The sequence below is a fragment of the Bufo gargarizans genome, chromosome 2, assembly GCF_014858855.1.
Source record: "Bufo gargarizans isolate SCDJY-AF-19 chromosome 2, ASM1485885v1, whole genome shotgun sequence".
NCBI classification, from domain to species: domain Eukaryota; kingdom Metazoa; phylum Chordata; class Amphibia; order Anura; family Bufonidae; genus Bufo; species Bufo gargarizans.
Window position 1 is genome coordinate 48,781,422 of NC_058081.1, and position 19,416 is coordinate 48,800,837.

Below are 19,416 nucleotides of genomic sequence, written 5' to 3' on the forward strand. Positions count from 1 at the left end.
GACTATTGGACTATGAGGAAAGCTAGCAATAATTAATAAAATAAAAAAAATGTAAATAATTATTTATTAACACACTGCCACCTAGTGGCTAGTTTTCAATGTAAAAACTGATTTATTTTTTTCCCCTTAAAGGAACATTCCACATAACAGATTGCTCCCTGAAGTGTTCCTCGAAATACTTTTAAAGGGGGTGTCCCATGATTAATGTAAACATTTCAATCAGACATCATATAGTAGACGACAACCTCATTCTAACAAAGCCCTGTACCTCACATGGATCCAGAGATCTTCATATTCATTGCTCCAATTACTCTGCTAGCGTTATTTCAAGCTGGTAGCTTAGGGGGTGTGCACTTTTTGAGGGAGTGTGTCCTTTCTACTGCTGCTGGTGGCAGTTGAAGGATAGAACTGAGCATGTGCGTCCATCTCAGTGAGCAGGACAAAGAATTTAGAAAAAGAACAAACAGCGGGTGGCGTTATACAGATGATTTCGGTGAATAGCTCAGTGGCCATAGTACATTTTAATGACATTCAATTGCAAAAGTGTTCACATCCAGGGTCTGGTTTGGAAAATGTAGAACATTTTTCGTGGGACACTCCCTTTAAGAATTTGTCATCCTGCAATCACATGGTTGTGTCAGATCTGAACTGCTCTAAATGTTTTCTCAGAATCCAAAACATTTCTGGCAGCGGTGGGATTTGAACCCACGCCTCCGAAGAGACTGGAGCCTTAATCCAGCGCCTTAGACCGCTCGGCCACGCTACCTTCTGAAAGTCACTTGTCAACGCACTGTTCTGGATTTAACGTCATTAAAACCTGAAAAACATTCAGCAGGGCAGGGATTTTGGAGCAGTTGTGGGAGGTTGTGATGTCGGAGCTAGACCCCATTGTAATCTTCATCTTACACAACAAATTTCACCAGGATTATTATATTGTATTATAATTCCAGAAACAGCGCCCCTTGTATCTTCAGGCTGGACTTGGTATTGCAGCCTGGACTGAGCTGCCATACCAAACGCAATCCATGCAAAAGGGGGGGTGCTGTTCTATTTTTCCCAATCCTGGATGTCCCCTTATAGGTGGGCTGTACCGGAAGGACAACACCTCAGAGTAGATCTCAGGCCTATTGTGACCAGTGATAGAAGCCTCCTGCCTCATGGATGTTTTACCTACAGATCTAGGCCTCAGTCACACCACTGTATTTTGGGTCCGTATCCAATCCACCTTTTTTGAGAATCGCACACGGACCCATTCAATGGAGGTCAGCGGCCATCACTGTGCTGTCCGCATCACAAATTACAAAACATCTCCAATTCTTGTTGGAAAGACCACAAACCAGTGTGCACGAGGTTAGGGTCAAATCAGCATCATTACCTATGTTCTTCCAGAAGCCCCAGACCCATCCAGGATTGCCCACTTCTGGGCGGAGATTACACAAGCCCCACCCATTTTCAACCCACAACATGACCACCGGGGCTGGCACTGCAATAGACAGGATGGGGCCTGACAAAGGTCTACGGTTGCCTGTCGTGAATTCCCTAACGGGTAGAATCCATCAGAAATTATATGAACTGGCTGGGTTTGGGGTGGCCCCCTAGACACCGTTGAGGTGTCACTCCGTGTTGCTGATCTCCGTAAGACGTGGTGCACCCCACTGGGAAATGGGAGCGTCAGGGTCTGAAGTAAACCAGTGTGCTTCTTTACTGGAGGAGTTCAAGTGCGAAACAATACAGGCGGTGCACTGAGCTTCTCCAGTCTCCTTCCTGGTAGCAGAAGGCTCTGGGCTGAGGAAGGCCTGAGGTACTGTCCCCTCTCTCTCAAAAGGCTGGTACCCAGGCCAAAGGGTTGGTGGCCCAGGGTCTGTGGCTCAGTCGTCCGGCTACCCATCTGTTCAAAGGGCTGGTGAACCAGGGTCTGTAGCAGAGTATCCCCATCTCAGCGTCTTCTTCTGGTCACTCATGCAGACTGGAGTCTTTTCTACTAAACACTGGTTCCTGTCTGAAGACAATGAGGGGTTCTGACTGCTCTTCTTGTATACAGTTTCTATCTGAATAAGATCAATGTTGCAATTTGTCTGTCATATATAGAATTTCAATACAAGTCTATGGGAATGACTAACCAGTTTTTTGGATGGGGGGCTAAGCATATAACAGTACGTCTGCTTTATGGGACCAAACGAAAAGTAAAAGAAAATTTAAATAGAGTTTAAAAAATCTAAAACATTTTTTACAGAAAATATATTTTTTTATTCAATGGGAAACTCTGCAAAAGCTTGGTCTCCCATGACCTGAACAACATATATAAAGCTTAGAAACTAAATATGGAGGCACGCCCCCGCCACCGTCAGCCATTTTTTTTACTTCAAGAAAAATAAATTACTGTGCAGCTAGAACTTTTCAGACTTAGGCCTCATTCACACAGTCAGTGTTCGGTCAGTGATTTCCATCAGTGATTTTGAGCCAAAACCAGGTGCGGCTCTAAACACAGAACAGGGGCAGATCTTTCCTTTATACCTTATCTCTGTGGAGGCTTCAATCCAGGTTTTGGCTCACAATCACTGATGGAAATCACTGACCGAACACTGACGTGTGAGTGAGGCTTTAGGATTTGGTAGAAGGTGCGGCACAGTTCATCATTAGTGATCCAACCGAAGCAAGATTCCTGGATGTCCAAACGACCGTCACCGATCGGACCCAGGGAAGAGGAAAGTGCAGATTGTGCCGTAAGTATTTCACAAAATGAGTCTGTCCCCTGCGAGTAAGTGAATCACATGGATTGCTTGTGTCACCATAGGGGCCGCCATCATCTTTCAGTCCTCATGATGTAAGCACCAGGGTAGAGTGAGCAGCGCGAGCGGCTCACAGGCTCCCGTATGGACCGGAGTGCTGTCTACTGAACAGGAAATAGGGAAGAAAGATGAACAGTACCACGACGAGCAGGAACAAACACGCAGCCAGGACACGCTCCCACACAGCATGAGAGTGATCATTCCCTGCAAGAGAAGACATCATTGTAAATGTGACTGTGCAATGCCTAGACCTACCAGTTCAAAGAAGAGGCTTAGATACATCTCAGCCGGCAGTATCACACAAGATAGGGTTAGATACAAGACTCACCAGACGGTATCAGACATCTCAGGATTAGATACACAGTCCAGCAGGCAGTATCACACATCATAGGATGAGATACACGGCTTAGCGGACAGTATCACACATCATAGCATTAGATACATGATTTAGCAGACAGTTTCACACATTATACATCATAGGATTAGATACACAGTCCAGAAGGCAGTATCATACATCATAGGATTAGATACACAGTCCAGCAGGCAGTATCACACATCATAGGATTAGATACACAGTACAGCAGGCAGTATCACACATCATAGGATTAGATACACAGACCAGCAGGCAGTATCACACATCATAGGATTAGATACACAGTCCAGCAGGCAGTATCACACATCATAGGATTAGATAAACAGTCCAGCAGGCAGTATCACACATCATAGGATTAGATACACAGCTCAGCAGACAGTATCACACAGGATAGGATTAGATACACAGTCTAGCAGGCAGTATCACACATCATAGGATTAGATACACAGTCCAGCAGGCAGTATCACACATCATTGGATTAGATACACAGTCCAGCAGGCAGTATCACACATCATAGGATTAGATACACAGTCCAGCAGGCAGTATCACACATCATAGGATTAGATACACAGTCCAGCAGGCAGTATCACAAATCATAGGATTAGACACACAGTCCAGCAGGCAGTATCACACATCATAGGATTAGATACACAGTCCAGCAGGTAGTATCACACATCATAGGATTAGATACACAGTCCAGCAGGTAGTATCAAACGCCATAGGATTAGATACACAGTCCAGCAGGCAGTATCACAAATCATAGGGTTAGATACACAGTCCAGCAGGCAGTATCACACATCATAGGATTAGACACACAGTCCAGCAGGCAGTATCACACATCATAGGATTAGATACACAGTCCAGCAGGTAGTATCAAACGCCATAGGATTAGATACACAGTCTAGCAGGCAGTATCACACACCATAGGATTAGATACACTGTCCAGCAGGCAGTATCACACATCATAGGATTAGATACACAGTCTAGCAGGCAGTATCACACATCATAGGATTAGATACACAGTCCAGCAGACAGTATCACACACCATAGGATTAGATACACAGTCCAGCAGGCAGTATCACACATCATAGGATTAGATACACAGTACAGCAGGCAGTATCACACATCATAGGATTAGATACACAGTACAGCAGGCAGTATCACACATCGTAGGATTAGATACACAGTCCAGCAGGCAGTATCACACATCATCTTGTCCTTGCAGACCCAGGAAATAGTTGGTCCCCGGCTCAGTATAGGACACTCCTGTGTAGACACCTGACAGGCTGTGCAGCTGTCTTCTGGTGTCTCTGTTTCCTAGAAATCGAGTGTGGTGAAGCTCATATACAGTCCTGTTATTGTTCTCCTTCAGCTGGCTCGTTGGTCTAGGGGTATGATTCTCGCTTTGGGTGCGAGAGGTCCCGGGTTCAAATCCCGGACGAGCCCTTGTTTTCTTCATTCTGACAGAGATTCTATTAATATCTTGCAGATAAAATAAGGAAATTGACAGGCACTCTATATCTGGTTTTAAAAGATATTTATTGGATCTTATACAGAGTTTTTATTTAATAATGATTTTAAAACATTTGGAGTGGTGTTCTGAAAGAATTAATATAGGAGTGTGGGGGGCTTGGTGTTATCACCCAATAATAGTGTGGTAAGGATGTGATGGAGAGTGATGCGGATCTTGGGAGTATCGGAAAAATCTAGAGATGGTAGTGGAGGTGAAAAAATATGGTATATACGTAAAGAATATGTAATATATAAAAAAGGTCCAGTGGTGTCCAAGGAGTAGGTGTCCGAAAAAATTATGTCTAGGAATGTCCAAAAAATATATAGTGTCCAAGGAATATAAGGAGATTGTCCCAAAATATATAGGAATGATAAAAAATATATCAAAATATTAGATTGAAAAAAAAGAATAAAGATAAAAAGATAAAAAATAAAGCTTAAGAAAAGATTTGAAGTTGGTCCAGTATTGATAGAGTCTTTGCAGGTGAAAATGGCGAGCGTGAATATAGGTAATACTTATATTCACGCTCGCCATTTACACCTGCAAAGACTCTATCAATACTGGACCAACTTCAAATCTTTTCTTAAGCTTTGTTTTTTATCTTTTTATCTTTATTCTTATTTTTCAATCTAATATTTTTATATATTTTTTATCATTCCTATATATTTTGGGACACGCTCCTTATATACATTTTTGGGACAATTTCCGTATATTCCTTGGACACTATATATTTTTGGGATATTTTTTGGACATTCCTAGACATAATTTTTTCGGACACCTACTCCTTGGACACCACTGGACCTTTTTTATATATTACATATTCTATACGTATATACCATAATTTTTCACCTCCACTACCATCTCTAGATTTTTCCGATACTCCCAAGATCCGCATCACTCTCCATCACATCCTTACCACACTATTATTGGGTGATAACACCAAGCCCCCCACACTCCTATATTAATTCTTTCAGAACACCACTCCAAATGTTTTAAAATCATTATTAAATAAAAACTCTGTATAAGATCCAATAAATATATTTTAAACCCAGATATAGAGTGCCTGTCAATTTCCTTATTTTATCATTTATAGACATCCATCAGTGGTTAGGTGAACCACTTTAGACAAGAGCACCACCCCAGGAAGTAATCTGGGAGAGCCACTATTACTTCTGTACAACCTGAATATCTTGCAGCACTATGCCGCTATTAGATATATATACTGGGCAAAACCTTATATGTGGTAAAGTTCATTCATGACCGTAGCGTGTGGTATTATAGCAGTTATATTTTTGTACATAGGAGGCAGTATTATAGTAGTTATATTCTTGTACATAGGAGCAGTATTATAGTAGTTATATTCTTGTACATGGGAGAAGTATTATAGTAGTTTTATTCTTGTACATAGGAGGCAGTATTATAGTAGTTATATTCTTGTACATAGGGGCAGTATTATAGTAGTTATATTCTTGTACATAGGAGCAGTATTATAGTAGTTATATTCTTGTACATAGGAGCAGTATTATAGTAGTTATATTCTTGTACATAGGAGAAGTATTATAGTAGTTATATTCTTGTACATAGGAGCAGTATTATAGTAGTTATATTCTTGTACATAGGAGTAGAATTATAGTAGTTATATTCTTGTACATAGGAGGTAGTATTATAGTAGTTATATTCTTGTATATAGGAGTAGAATTATAGTAGTTATATTCTTGTACATAGGAGAAGTATTATAGTAGTTATATTCTTGTACATAGGAGCAGTATTATAGTAGTTATATTCTTGTACATAGGAGCAGTATTATAGTAGTTATATTCTTGTAAATAGGAGAAGTATTATAGTAGTTATATTCTTGTACATAGGAGCAGTATTATAGTAGTTATATTCTTGTACATAAGAGGCAGTACTAAAGTAGTTATATTCCTGTACATAGGAGCAGTATTATAGTAGTTATATTCTTGTACATAGGGACAGTATTATAGTAGTTATATTCTTCTACATAGGAGCAGTATTATAGCAGCTATGATTTTGGACATAGGAGGCAGTATTATAGTAGTTATATTCTTGTACATATTAGCAGTATTATAGTAGTTATATTCTTGTACATCGGAGGCAGTACTAAAGTAGTTATATTCTTGTACATAGGGACAGTATTATAGTAGTTATATTCTTCTACATAGGAGCAGTATTATAGCAGTTAATGATTTTGTACATAGGAGGCAGTATCATAGTAGTTATATTCTTGTACATATGATGCAGTATTATAGTAGTTATATTCTTGTACATAGGAGCAGTATTATAGTAGTTATATTATTGTACATAGGAGCAGTATTATAGTGGTTATATTCTTGTACACAGGAGCAGTATTATAGTAGGTATATTCTTGTACATAGGAGGCAGTATTATAGTAGTTATATTATTGTACATAGGAGCAGTATTATAGTAGTTATATTCTTGTACACAGGAGCAGTATTATAGTAGTTATATTCCTGTACATAGGAGCAGTATTATACTAGTTATATTCTTGTACATAGGAGCAGTATTATAGTAGTTATATTCTTGTACATAGGAGCAGTATTATAGTAGTTTTACTCTTGCACATAGGAGCAGTATTATAGCTGTTATATTCTTGTACATAGGAGGCAGTATTATAGTAGTTTTACTCTTGCACATAGGAGCAGTATTATAGTAGTTATATTCTTGTACATATGATGCAGTATTATAGTAGTTATATTCTTGTACATAGGAGCAGTATTATAGCTGTTATATTCTAGTACATAGGAGGCAGTATTATAGTAGTTTTACTCTTGCACATAGGAGCAGTATTATAGTAGTTATATTCTTGTACATAGGAGCAGTATTATAGTAGTTATATTCTTGTACATAGGAGCAGTATTATAGTAGTTATATTCTTGTACATAGGAGCAGTATTATAATACCTGCTATAGAAATGCCTATTCTTTTCCGCAGCTGCGGACAAGAATAGGACATGTTCTATCTTTTGCAGAGCTGCGGACCGGAAGTTCGGGGCCGAAACCCAGAAGTTCAGGGCCTCGCTCCTCAAATGCGGAAGCGGAGAGCACATAGTGTGCTCTCCGCTTCACGTCCGGGCCCATAGAGAATGAATGTGTCCGCACCCGTTACGCAAAATTGCGGAACGGGTGTGGACCGTTTTGCTGACGTGTGAATGGACCCTTAGGCCCCTTTCACACGGGCGAGTATTCCGCGCGGATGCGATGCGTGAGTTGAACGCATTGCACCCGCACTGAATACCGACCCATTAATTTCTATGGGGCAGTTTACATGAGTGGTGATTTTCACGCATCACTTATGCGTTGCGTGAAAATCGCAGCATGCTCCTCTTTGTGCGTTGCGGTGCGATAATCCACGCAACGCAGGCCCCATAGAAGTGAATGGGGTTGCGTGAAAATCGCAAGCATCCACAAGCAAGTGCGGATGCGGTGTGATTTTCACGCACAGTTGCTATGAGACGATTGGGATGGAGACCCAATCATTATTATTTTCCCTTATAACATGGTTATAAGGGAAAATAATAGCATTCCGAATACAGAATGTAAATAGTGCATAGTAAAATAGCGCTGGAGGAGTTAAAAAAAATAAAAAAATGTTTAACTCACCTTAATGCACTTGTTCGCGCAGCCCGGCATCTCCTTCTGTCTTGGTCTTAGCTGTCTGCAGCAACAAGGACCTTTGGTGACGTCACAGTCATCACATGATCTTTTACCATGGTGATGGATCATGTGATGACCGGAGTGACGTCACCAAAGGTCCTGTTGCTGCAGACAGCTAAGATCAAGACAGAAGGAGATGCCGGCTGCGCGAACAAGTGGATTAAGGTGAGTTAAATTATTTTTTATTTTTTTTAACCCCTCCAGCGCTATTGTACTAAGCATTCTGTATTCAGAATGCTATTATTTTCCCTTATAACCATGTTATAAGGGAAAATAATACAATCTACAGAACACCTAACCCAAAACCGAACTTCTGTGAAGAAGTTCGGGTTTGGGTACCAAACACGCGCGATTTTTCTCACGCAAGTGCAAAACGCATTACAATGTTTTGCACTCGCGCGGAAAAATCGCGGGTGTTCCCGCAAAGCACCCGCACATTTTCCCACAACGCCCGTGTGAAAGGTGTGAGAAAAAAACTGTGCTGTACAGATAGCCCCCCACTTACTAATAGTGTTTCCCAAAAGTCCCACTAAATATAATTCTCTCCCAGAGTGGCCTCATTACTAACAGTGCCCCTACAGTGATAATGCTACCTAAGAGTGCCCCATTAGTATTAATACCCTCAATATTGTGACCAATCATAATAATGCGCCTTTCCCAAAGTACCACCAGTATTGATAATGTCCCACAGTCCCCTCAGTAGTGATAAAGCTTACCAAAGTGCCCCCATCCGTAATAGTGCCCCCAGTAGTAAGCCACCATAAAGGGCTCCCAGTAGTAATAAGGCTCTTTAAACTGACCCCTTGTAGTAATAAGACCCCTATTGTAATAGTAATGCTGCCCCCTTTATTGCCCCCTCTGTATTTCCCAAAAATGACAGAAAAGATCAAGATACTCAGCTCAATGGGTCTTGCTTCATGTTGTAGTCTGAGAAGCAGGCCAAAGGTCTCTTCAAGCCTGCGGCCTGAGTTGCCTGTGTCCCGCTAGAGATGGTCGCTATAAAGTCAGAGTGCCGATTATGTAATTATGATGATGTCATTGCTCTATGACTGACTGTGCTGCCTGAAAGGCTTTAGGTCTAGTGACCTGAGGTCTATGAGAGTGAATGGCAGGGCGAGAACCATCGGTTCCTGTACCCTGCCAAACTATTTAACTGTATTGCCGGTCTGAGAAATGGAATACAGTTGTATTTGCTGCAGCCACCACTTCTCAAGCTCTGGCCTACCAATGCCCCAGAAGCCTGTGGCCAACTTATTAACTGGCCTATCTGGCATTTGCCAGAATTATCAGTTGGGCAGTCCGACCATATTTGTATATCATTAACATGTCTATTGACTTTGTGATTTCCATAATTCCAGGATGTCTCTTTTCTTGGTGTTGCAATTTCATTGTTGAGGTGTGGAGCAGATACATTTTTGTACATAGGGGGCAGTATTGTAGTATTTGTCTTCTAGAAGAACCTGAATAAGTCAGGTCTCAAAGACCTGTCTGTGCCTTGGTGTATGCTAAAACTGCTACCCAATCATCATCCAGGACTGAATAAGACTAGTGGCTTTCAAGAAAAAGGACACTTACGTAATTGCCACAAACAACAACCCCTTCATTGTTGAGAGGGAAACCTCCAGTAAGCCGCCAAAAGTCCAATCAATGCAGGCATCTTAAGCCTCTATTAACACAACAAGCACTGAAGAACCTAACTCTATAAGGATATCTAGTCCCACGAGAGACATAACTCTAAGTTTCTTGGCTCCAATGCAAAATCTTAAGATATTTATTTATAATACTGGTGTCTTTGAACATGGCATTGGGCCTTGGGGCATCCTTGAGCAACACGGCTGTGGGCAAACTGCTATCTCTGCCCTCCCTATATCTGCATCTGTTCTAATGGCCTTTCGACATCTGATAAGGACATATGCTACTATCGATGTTATCCACAAGATCAATGAGACATTTTCTGGATGGGAAACACTTTTTTAGATCTAATTGATCACCATAGTTTACTATTATAAGTAATTGGTCTTCAAAACATTGCTTACCTGGTGAAATAGTCATCTTCATGTTCTGTTGGTCTGAAATGTCCAGCACCACTACACAACATTTACATTGTAGCCCTGGCCGGATCGGATACACAGTGACCCAACAAGTATATTTCCCAGCATCCTTCTTTCTCACATGTTCTAACTTCAGGGTGGCGTTTCCTTCGACAAACCAGTTCTTGGACATCGTAGTTCGTCCCTTGAACAGTTCATTCTGTTTGTCTCCTGTGTCATTCCCATTCTGGAAGTGAACAACTAAATCTTCCACTTCATGTTCCTTCTGCCACGAGACTCTCAACAGCCGGTCTGAGAATCTCAGAGAAGGACGAAAAAGGCAAGGAAGGACAGCAGTGGTGTCTCTCGGGAAAGAGACCATGTGTTCCTCCTCTGGACAGGTCAGAAATCCTAAACAAGGAGAGAAAGGCCGAAGAGTGAAGAGATACTCATCATCATCATCAAACTCTGGTACCACAAATTTAAATAACCTCAATATCCACTGCACAATACACTGAGAGGAGTTAAGAAACTGGACACACAGGGTGCAAAAGTTATAATTAGTTTTTTCTTATACATAGGAGCAGTATTATAGTAGTTATATTCTTGTACATAGGAGGCAGTATTATAGTAGTTATATTCTTGTACATAGGAGGCAGTATTATAGTAGTTATATTCTTGTACATAGGAGCAGTGTTATAGTAGTTATATTCTTGTACAAAGGAGGCAGTATTATAGTAGTTATATTCTTGTACATAGGAGCAGTATTATAGTAGTTATATTCTTGTACATAAGAGCAGTATTATAGTAGTTATATTCTTGTACATAGGAGCAGTATTATAGTAGTTATATTCTTGTACATAGGAGCAGTATTATAGTAGTTATATTCTTGTACATAGGAGCAGTATTATAGTAGTTATATTCTTGTACATAGGAGCAGTATTATAGTAGTTATATTCTTGTACATAGGAGCCGAATTATAGTAATTATATTCTTGTACATAGGAGCAGTATTACAGTAGTTATATTTTTGTACATAGGAGGAAGTATTATAGTAGTTATATTCTTGTACATAGGAGCAGTATTATAGTAGTTATATTCCTGTACATAGGAGCAGTATTATAGTAGTTATATTCCTGTACATAGGAGCAGTATTATAGTAGTTATATTCTTGTACATATGAGCAGTATTATAGTAGTTATTTTCTTGTACATAGGAGGCAGTATTATAGTAGTTATATTCTTGTACATAGGAGCAGTATTATAGTAGTTATTTTTTTGTACATAAGAGCAGTATTATAGTAGTTATATTCTTGTACATAGGAGCAGTATTATAGTAGTTATATTCTTGTACATAGGAGCAGTATTATAGTAGTTATATTCTTGTACATAGGAGCAGTATTATAGTAGTTATATTCTTGTACATAGGAGCAGTATTATAGTAGTTATATTCCTGTACATAGGAGCAGTATTATAGTAGTTATATTCCTGTACATAGGAGCAGTATTATAGTAGTTATATTCTTGTACATAGGAGCAGTATTATAGTAGTTATATTCTTGTACATAGGAGCAGTATTATAGTAGTTATATTCTTGTACATAGGAGCAGAATTATAGTAATTATATTCTTGTACATAGGAGCAGTATTACAGTAGTTATATTTTTGTACATAGGAGGAAGTATTATAGTAGTTATATTCTTGTACATAGGAGCAGTATTATAGTAGTTATATTCCTGTACATAGGAGCAGTATTATAGTAGTTATATTCCTGTACATAGGAGCAGTATTATAGTAGTTATATTCTTGTACATATGAGCAGTATTATAGTAGTTATTTTCTTGTACATAGGAGGCAGTATTATAGTAGTTATATTCTTGTACATAGGAGCAGTATTATAGTAGTTATTTTTTTGTACATAGGAGCAGTATTATAGTAGTTATATTCTTGTACATAGGAGGAAGTATTATAGTAGTTATATTCTTGTACATAGGAGGCAGTATTATAGTAGTTATATTCTTGTACATAGGAGGCAGTATTATAGTAGTTATATTCTTGTACATAGGAGCAGTATTATAGTAGTTATATTCCTGTACATAGGAGCAGTATTATAGTAGTTATATTCTTGTACATGGGAAGCAGTATTATAGTAGTTTTATTCTTGTACATATGAGCAGTATTATAGTAGTTATATTCTTGTACATAGGAGGCAGTATTATAGTAGTTTTATTCTTGTACATATGAGCAGTATTATAGTAGTTATATTCTTGTACATATGAGCAGTATTATAGTAGTTATATTCTTGTACATAGGAGGCAGTATTATAGTAGTTATATTCCTGTACATAGGAGCAGTATTATAGTAGTTATATTCTTGTACATAGGAGCAGTATAATAGTAGTTATATTCTTGTCCGCCCTAGACCTTACACGACCCCTGGACCTTACCTGTCACAATGTAACGACACTCACGACAGTGCCAGGTTAACAAAAGTGACAACTTCTCCTCAGGACAGGCCACCGCCATCTGATTGACACAGGTCTGACACCCCGCACTCCCAAATCTGGTTTGTTTGCTCTAACGCTGGAACTAAACAGTGTCATCCTTTTTGTAGTGGACGGAGGTGGTACTGCAGGGCTGCTCCCATTGAAGTGAATAGTAACCAGCACCATTCACTACACAGTGGTTGGGACCAGAGCTACCCCCAAACAGCCGACCGGCAGAGATGCAGGGTGTCGGACCCCCACTGATCAGATAGGTCATTTTTAAGGTGTTCTGTAGAAATAAAGCACAGTTACTAATTAATCTCCTCAAACTTTAAAGCTCGGCCACTCTCTAAGTAAGAAACTTTTTGTATCGATTCCTCACAGATTTTAAGACCTCTGCTTACTGTCAACGAGACTGAAAACCTGCCCTAAAATAGAGGGAAGCGCCCTGCATCAGAGCCCTCCATGGCGGCTGTGTGAGCAGAACACAGAATCAGCCTTGGCATATGAAACAGAATGTCCACATTCACTGACTGCAAACAGAGATCTTACAAATGGTGAGGAATCGACGCATAACATACATTAGAAAGCTGCAGAACTTTCCATTACGGAAAAAGTCACCCAGAGGAGTCTTCTGTCTCCACACCCAGTGGATGTGCAGTGACAGTCAGAGACTGCAGTAAGTACAGAGACAGTCCGGGGTCTTCTTACCTTCCAGCACCGTCACCAGGTACAAGGGCCTGGGATTTGTGGATGTCTTACAGCCCCGAGGCCTTACACTGAGACACATCACAGCAGCTGGAGGTTTCTAGTCTAGGTCAGTGAGCTTTATGTCACTCTATTGCCCCCTACTGGACGACTGGTGAATATCAGTTACACAAGGCAAATGCAGGTTGTAGATATCGGATCACTGGAACCATGGAAGGAAATGGAAGAAGAGCAGCAGCTGTCCGCGAAGGTTTTACCGCAAAGTGGGCGTCAACACAGAAAAGTACAGACTGACGTGAAGAAAGAGATAGTTATGGAAGGGGGGGATTAGGGTTACCACCTTTACCAACAAAAATACTGGCCAAGTTAAGCCTAGGGTTGCCACCTTTTCTTCAAGCCAAACCCGAACAGAAGGGAGGGAGAGCCCCCTTGCAGGCCCCACCCATTCCCCGCCTCCAGCCACGCCCATGTTCCACCTCCACCCCTGCTGTCGCACCGCGATCATTACGCCCCTGAAGAGGCTCATTAGCATATTATAAGTCTTTATTTTAAGAGAACGGCGGCAGCGGCAGGGAGTTATAAAACACACTGTTATGTACTGCTGACATCAGCCCATCGCTAAAGTCAGTCAGCTACATAACGTAACGTTTTTTCTGATGATTGACAGATTCAGAAACCTGCTTAAATGGTTTCTACCACCAGAAATACTGTTATGTAGCTGACTGATATAGCGATGCGCCAATGTCAGCACTACATAACAGTATGTTTCTAACGTTAGTCCCTGCAGCCGTTTTTGCTAAAAAAGCACTTTTATAATATGCTAATGAGCCTCTAGGTGCTATGTGGGCGTAAAATCAGAACCTAGAGGCTCCGCCACTCACCCATTATCCCGCCCAGGTCCAGTGTTGTGCCCACCCCTCTTGATTGATGCCACTGTTCCCTGCATCGATGGCGAAATCCCCCGCCTGTGCCGTTCACTTCTGTCTTCGGCGCAGGCATAGTGAGTGAATGATGCGATCCTGGTGCCGGATTCCTCACTGCGCCTGCGCCGACTACGTCACAGTGAGGAAGCCGGCATCAGGAGAGTGGCCTTCACTCACTGCGCCTGCGCCAAAGACATAGTGAACGGCACAGGCGCGGGATTTTGTCAACGCTGCTGCGAACAGTGGCATCAATCAAGAGGAGCAGGGCGGGCAGAACAGGGGACCTGGACGGGATAATGGGTGAGTGGCATAAACAGTAAACATACTGGTATGTAGTGCTGACATGGGCGCATCGCTATATCAGTCAACTACATAACAGTATTTCTGGTGGTAGAAACCCTTTAAACACTGTTACATTTACACACTTCAAATGTTTTATATACCTTTTTAGAAGTGTCTATCTAGGACAGCTGTCAGGACTGTCTTGGTCACTCTGCAGGCAGGGCACAGTGGGCTGGGGCACGGCTGGGGCTGGGCTGGGGCTGGGCTGGGGCTGGAGCTGGGCTGGGGCTGGGCTGGGGCTGGGCTGGGGCTGGGCTGGGGCTGGGCTGGAGCTGGGCTGGGGCTGGGCTGGGGCTGGGCTGGAGCTGGGCTGGGGCTGGGCTGGAGCTGGGCTGGAGCTTGGCTGGAGCTTGAAGAAGAATGATTTCAATTCTCCCTCCCTGCCTCTCTCTCTGATGTCACTTCCTGTTCCTGTGTGGACCTGACTTCCTTATCAGAGAGAAGTAGGGAGGGACTGGGAGGCAGAGGAGGAGCGAGGGAGACTGAAGCTGCTGAACAGTGAGTGAACACAGCGCTGCCTGGCATCACTGTAGTGTGTAGACTAAAGGAGGGAGGCGGGAGGCTCGGGAGCGCTGCGCTCAGCTGATCACCCAGCCGCAGTGAGTGACAGCTTAAATATGTGATCGGATCGACGGAGTTTCGGTCGGACGTCCGTCCACACACACTGCAGTTTACTTTGAATAAATAATCCTGTGTCCGGGTCTGAGAAAGGTTTGCAACCCTAGTTAAGCCACACCCTAAAGGTGGTGGTTGTGGGGGCATGGACTGTAACAGGTCTCAAGTCGCTATGTCACAATGTGGCTCCCAGTATTAATAATGCGCCCATTACTGACCCCCAGTAATATAAATGCCTTCATTAGTGCCCCCAGAATTAATAATGTCTTCATTAGCCTCCTCCAGAATTAATAATGTCACCATTAGTACCACCAGTAATAGTAATGCCTCCAATAGGGCCCCAGAATTAATAATGCCCCTATTAGTGCCCCCAATAGTAGTAATGCCCCCATTAGTGCCCCCCAGAATAATTCCCCCATTAGTACCCCCAGAATTAATAATGCCCCCATTAGCACCCCTCAAAATTACTAATGCCCCTACTAGTGCCCCTCAGAATTAATAATGCCCCCATTAGTGCCCCCCAGAATTAATAGTGCCCCCCAGTAATAGCAATGCCCAATTAGTGCCCCCCAGAATTAATAATGCCCCCACTAGTGACCTCAGAACTAATAATGCTCCTAATAGTGCCCCCAGTAATAGTAATTCCCCCATTAGTGCCCCCAGTAATAGTAATGCCTCCATTAGTGCCCCACAGAATTAATAATGCCCCCATTTGTGATGCCCCCTTCTCTTCCCCCTTCGCTCCAGCTTGATGACGTCTCGCAGCTCCTGTCCTGAGCAAATGGAGGAGGTGAGTTATTTATTTTTTCTTAACACAAGTGTGGGGGGGGGGGGGGGGTAAATGCCGTACTTATCAGCGCCCCACAATGGAAGTGCTCATTAGTAAAAGTCCTTATAGGAAAATACTTGCAGAAAACGATTACTGGCAAAACACTGGCGTAGCCGGAAACCCTAGGTGGGATTCAAACCCACACCCTCAAAGAGACTGAATCCAGCACCTGAAACCGCTCAGCTCCACTACTGGAAAGAGCAGAACTACAACCTGACTATTGGACTATGAGGAAAGCTAGCAATAAACTATATTTTATTTAATAAAAAATAAAAAATAATTTATTAACATACTGCCACCTAGTGGCTAGTCTTCAATGTAAAAACTGATTTATTTTTTCCCCTTAAAGGAACATTCCCCATAAACCTTACAGACTACAGGGCTTGAGGGGCAGTGCACGAAGAGAACCAGAGACAGACGTCAGACCGGTGTGTACAAGGGATAACAGATTGCTCCCTGAAGTGTTCCTCAAAATTCTTTTAAAGGGGGTGTCCCCATGATTAATGTAAAATTTCAATCAGACATCATATAGTAGACGACAACCTCATTCTAACAAAGCCCTGTACCTCACATGGATCCAGAGAGCTTCATATTCATTGCTCCAATTACTCTGATAGCGTTATTTCAAGCTGCCAGCTTAGGCTACTTTCACACCTGCGTTCAGGTGTCCGCTCGTGAGCTCCGTTTGAAGGGGCTCACAAGCGGCCCTGAACGCAGCCGTCTGGCCCTAATGCATTCTCAGTGGAGGCGGATCCGCTCAGAATGCATCCGCCTGCCAGCGCTCAGCCTCCGCTCCGCTCAGTGAGCGGACACCTGAACGCTGCAAGCAGCGTTCGGGTGTCCGCCTGGCCGTGCGGAGGCGTGCGGATCCGTTCCGACGTATAATGGAAGAAAATGGGGACGGATCCGCTTGAAGATGACACCATATGGCTCAATCTTCAAGCGGATCCATCCCCCATTGACTTTCAATGTAAAGTCTGAACGGATCCGCTCAGGCTACTTTCACACTTAGAAATTTTTTCTAAGTTATAATGCAGACGGATCCGTTCTGAACGGAGCCACCGTCTGCATTAATATGAGCGGATCCGTTCAGAACGGATCCGATCGAATGCTAGTGTGAAAGTAGCCTTAGGGGGTGTGCACTTTTTGAGGGAGTGTGTCCCTTCTACTGCAGCTGGTGGCAGTTGAAGGATAGAACTGAGCATGTGCGTCCATCTCAGTGAGCAGGACAAAGAATTTAGAAAAAGAACAAACAGCGGGTGGCGTTATACAGATGATTTCAGTGAATAGCTCAGTGGCCATAGTACATTTTAATGACATTCAATTGCAAAAGTGTTCACATCCAGGGTCTGGTTTGGAAAATGTAGAACATTTTTCGTGGGACACTCCCTTTAAGAATTTGTCATCCTGCAATCACATGGTTGTGTCAGATCTGAACTGCTCTAAATGTTTTCTCAGAATCCAAAAACATTACTGGCAGCGGTGGGATTTGAACCCACGCCTCCGAAGAGACTGGAGCCTTAATCCAGCGCCTTAGACCGCTCGGCCATGCTACCTTCTGAAAGTCATTTGTCAACGCACTGTTCTGGATTTAACGTCATTAAAACCTGAAAAACATTCAGCAGGGCAGGAATTTTGGAGCAGTTGTGGGAGGTTGTGATGTCAGAGCTAGACCCCATTGTAATCTTCATCTCACACAACAAATTTCACCAGGATTATTAGAAATTCCAGAAACAGCGCCACTTGTCTCTGCAGGCTGGGCTTGGTATTGCAGCCTGGACTGAGCTGCCATACCAAACGCAATCCATGCAAAAGGGGGGGGTGCTGTTCTATTTTTCCTAATCCTGGATGTCCCCTTATAGGTGGGCTGTACCGGAAGGACAATACCTCAGAGTAGATCTCAGGCCTATTGTGACCAGTGATAGAAGCCTCCTGCCTCATGGATGTTTTACCTACAGGCCTCAGTCACACCACTGTATTTTCGCCCCGAACCCGAACCCCATTGAAGCCAATGGGGACCCAAACTTTTCGGCACTAAAAAGGCTGTAAAACAGCCTAGGAAAGGGCTAGAGGGCTGCAAAAGGCAGCAACATGTAGGTAAATCCCCTGCAAACAAATGTGGATAGGGAAATTAATTAAAATTAAAATAAAATAAATAAAAATTAACCAATATCAATTGGAGAGAGGTCCCATAGCAGAGAATCTGGCTTCATGTCACCCACCACTGGAACAGGCCACTGTCAGATATTTAGGCCCCGGCACCCAGACAGAGGAGAGAGGTCCCATAGCAGAGAATCTGGCTTCATGTCATAGCAGAGAATCAGTCTTCATGTCATAGCAGAGAATCAGGCTTCATGTCACCCAACACTGGAACAGTCCATTGTCAGATATTTAGGCCCCGGCACCCAGACAGAGGAGAGAGGTCCCATTGCAGAGAATCAGGCTTCGTGTCACCCACCACTGGAACAGGCCACTGTCAGATATTTAGGCCCCGGCACCCAGACAGAGGAGAGAGGTCCCATAGTAGAGAATCAGGCTTCATGTCATAGCAGAGAATCAGGCTTCATGTCACCCACCACTGGAAAAGGCCATTGTCAGATATTTAGGCCCCGGCACCCAGACAGAGGAGAGAGGTCCCATTGCAGAGAATCAGGCTTCATGTCACCCACCACTGGAACAGGCCACTGTCAGATATTTAGGCCCCGGCACCCAGACAGAGGAGAGAGGTCCCATAGCAGAGAATCAGGCTTCATGTCATAGCAGAAAATCAGGCTTCATGTCACCCACCACTGGAACAGGCCACTGTCAGATATTTAGGCCCCGGCACCCAGACAGAGGAGAGAGGTCCCATAGCAGAGAATCAGGCTTCATGTCATAGCAGAGAATCAGGCTTCACGTCACCCACCACTGGAACAGGCCACTGTCAGATATTTAGGCCCCGGCACCCAGACAGAGGAGAGAGGTCCCATTGCAGAGAATCAGGCTTCATGTCACCCACCACTGGAACAGGCCATTGTCAGATATTTAGGCCCCGGCACCCAGACAGAGGAGATAGGTCCCATAGCAGAGAATCAGGCTTCATGTCATAGCAGAGAATCAGGCTTCATGTCACCCACCA

At 42.8% G+C, this 19,416-nt stretch overlaps 1 protein-coding gene and 3 non-coding genes across 4 annotated transcripts; 1 reads left to right on the forward strand and 3 right to left on the reverse strand.

Moving 5' to 3' along the window:
* Nucleotides 1–684: 684 nt before the first annotated feature.
* TRNAL-AAG lies at nt 685–766 on the reverse strand. The gene has a single exon. It is a non-coding gene; the product is annotated as a tRNA-Leu (tRNA).
* Nucleotides 767–2,587: 1,821 nt separating this feature from the next.
* On the reverse strand, nt 2,588–13,671 carry LOC122925579. Its single transcript, XM_044276937.1, has 3 exons — nt 13,593–13,671; nt 10,407–10,811; nt 2,588–2,993 (listed from the first exon to the last, which is right to left on the reverse strand). Exons 1-3 carry the CDS (start codon nt 13,669–13,671, stop codon nt 2,860–2,862), a joined length of 618 nt encoding a protein of 205 aa, XP_044132872.1. The 3' UTR covers nt 2,588–2,859.
* On the forward strand, nt 4,537–4,608 carry TRNAP-UGG. The gene has a single exon. It is a non-coding gene; the product is annotated as a tRNA-Pro (tRNA).
* Nucleotides 13,672–17,772: 4,101 nt separating the features above from the next.
* Nucleotides 17,773–17,854, reverse strand: TRNAL-AAG. The gene has a single exon. It is a non-coding gene; the product is annotated as a tRNA-Leu (tRNA).
* Between the last annotated feature and the right edge of the window lie 1,562 nt (nt 17,855–19,416).

Coding starts and splice junctions, on each gene's coding strand:
- LOC122925579 (XM_044276937.1), bottom strand. CDS start 13,671: ATGTGTCTCAGTGTAAGGCCTCGGGGCTGTAAGACATCCACAAATCCC. Junction 10,812..13,592: donor CCTGGTGACGGTGCTGGAAG/GTAAGAAGACCC, acceptor CTCCTTGTTTAG/GATTTCTGACCTGTCCAGAG. Junction 2,994..10,406: donor GAAGATGACTATTTCACCAG/GTAAGCAATGTT, acceptor CTTCTCTTGCAG/GGAATGATCACTCTCATGCT.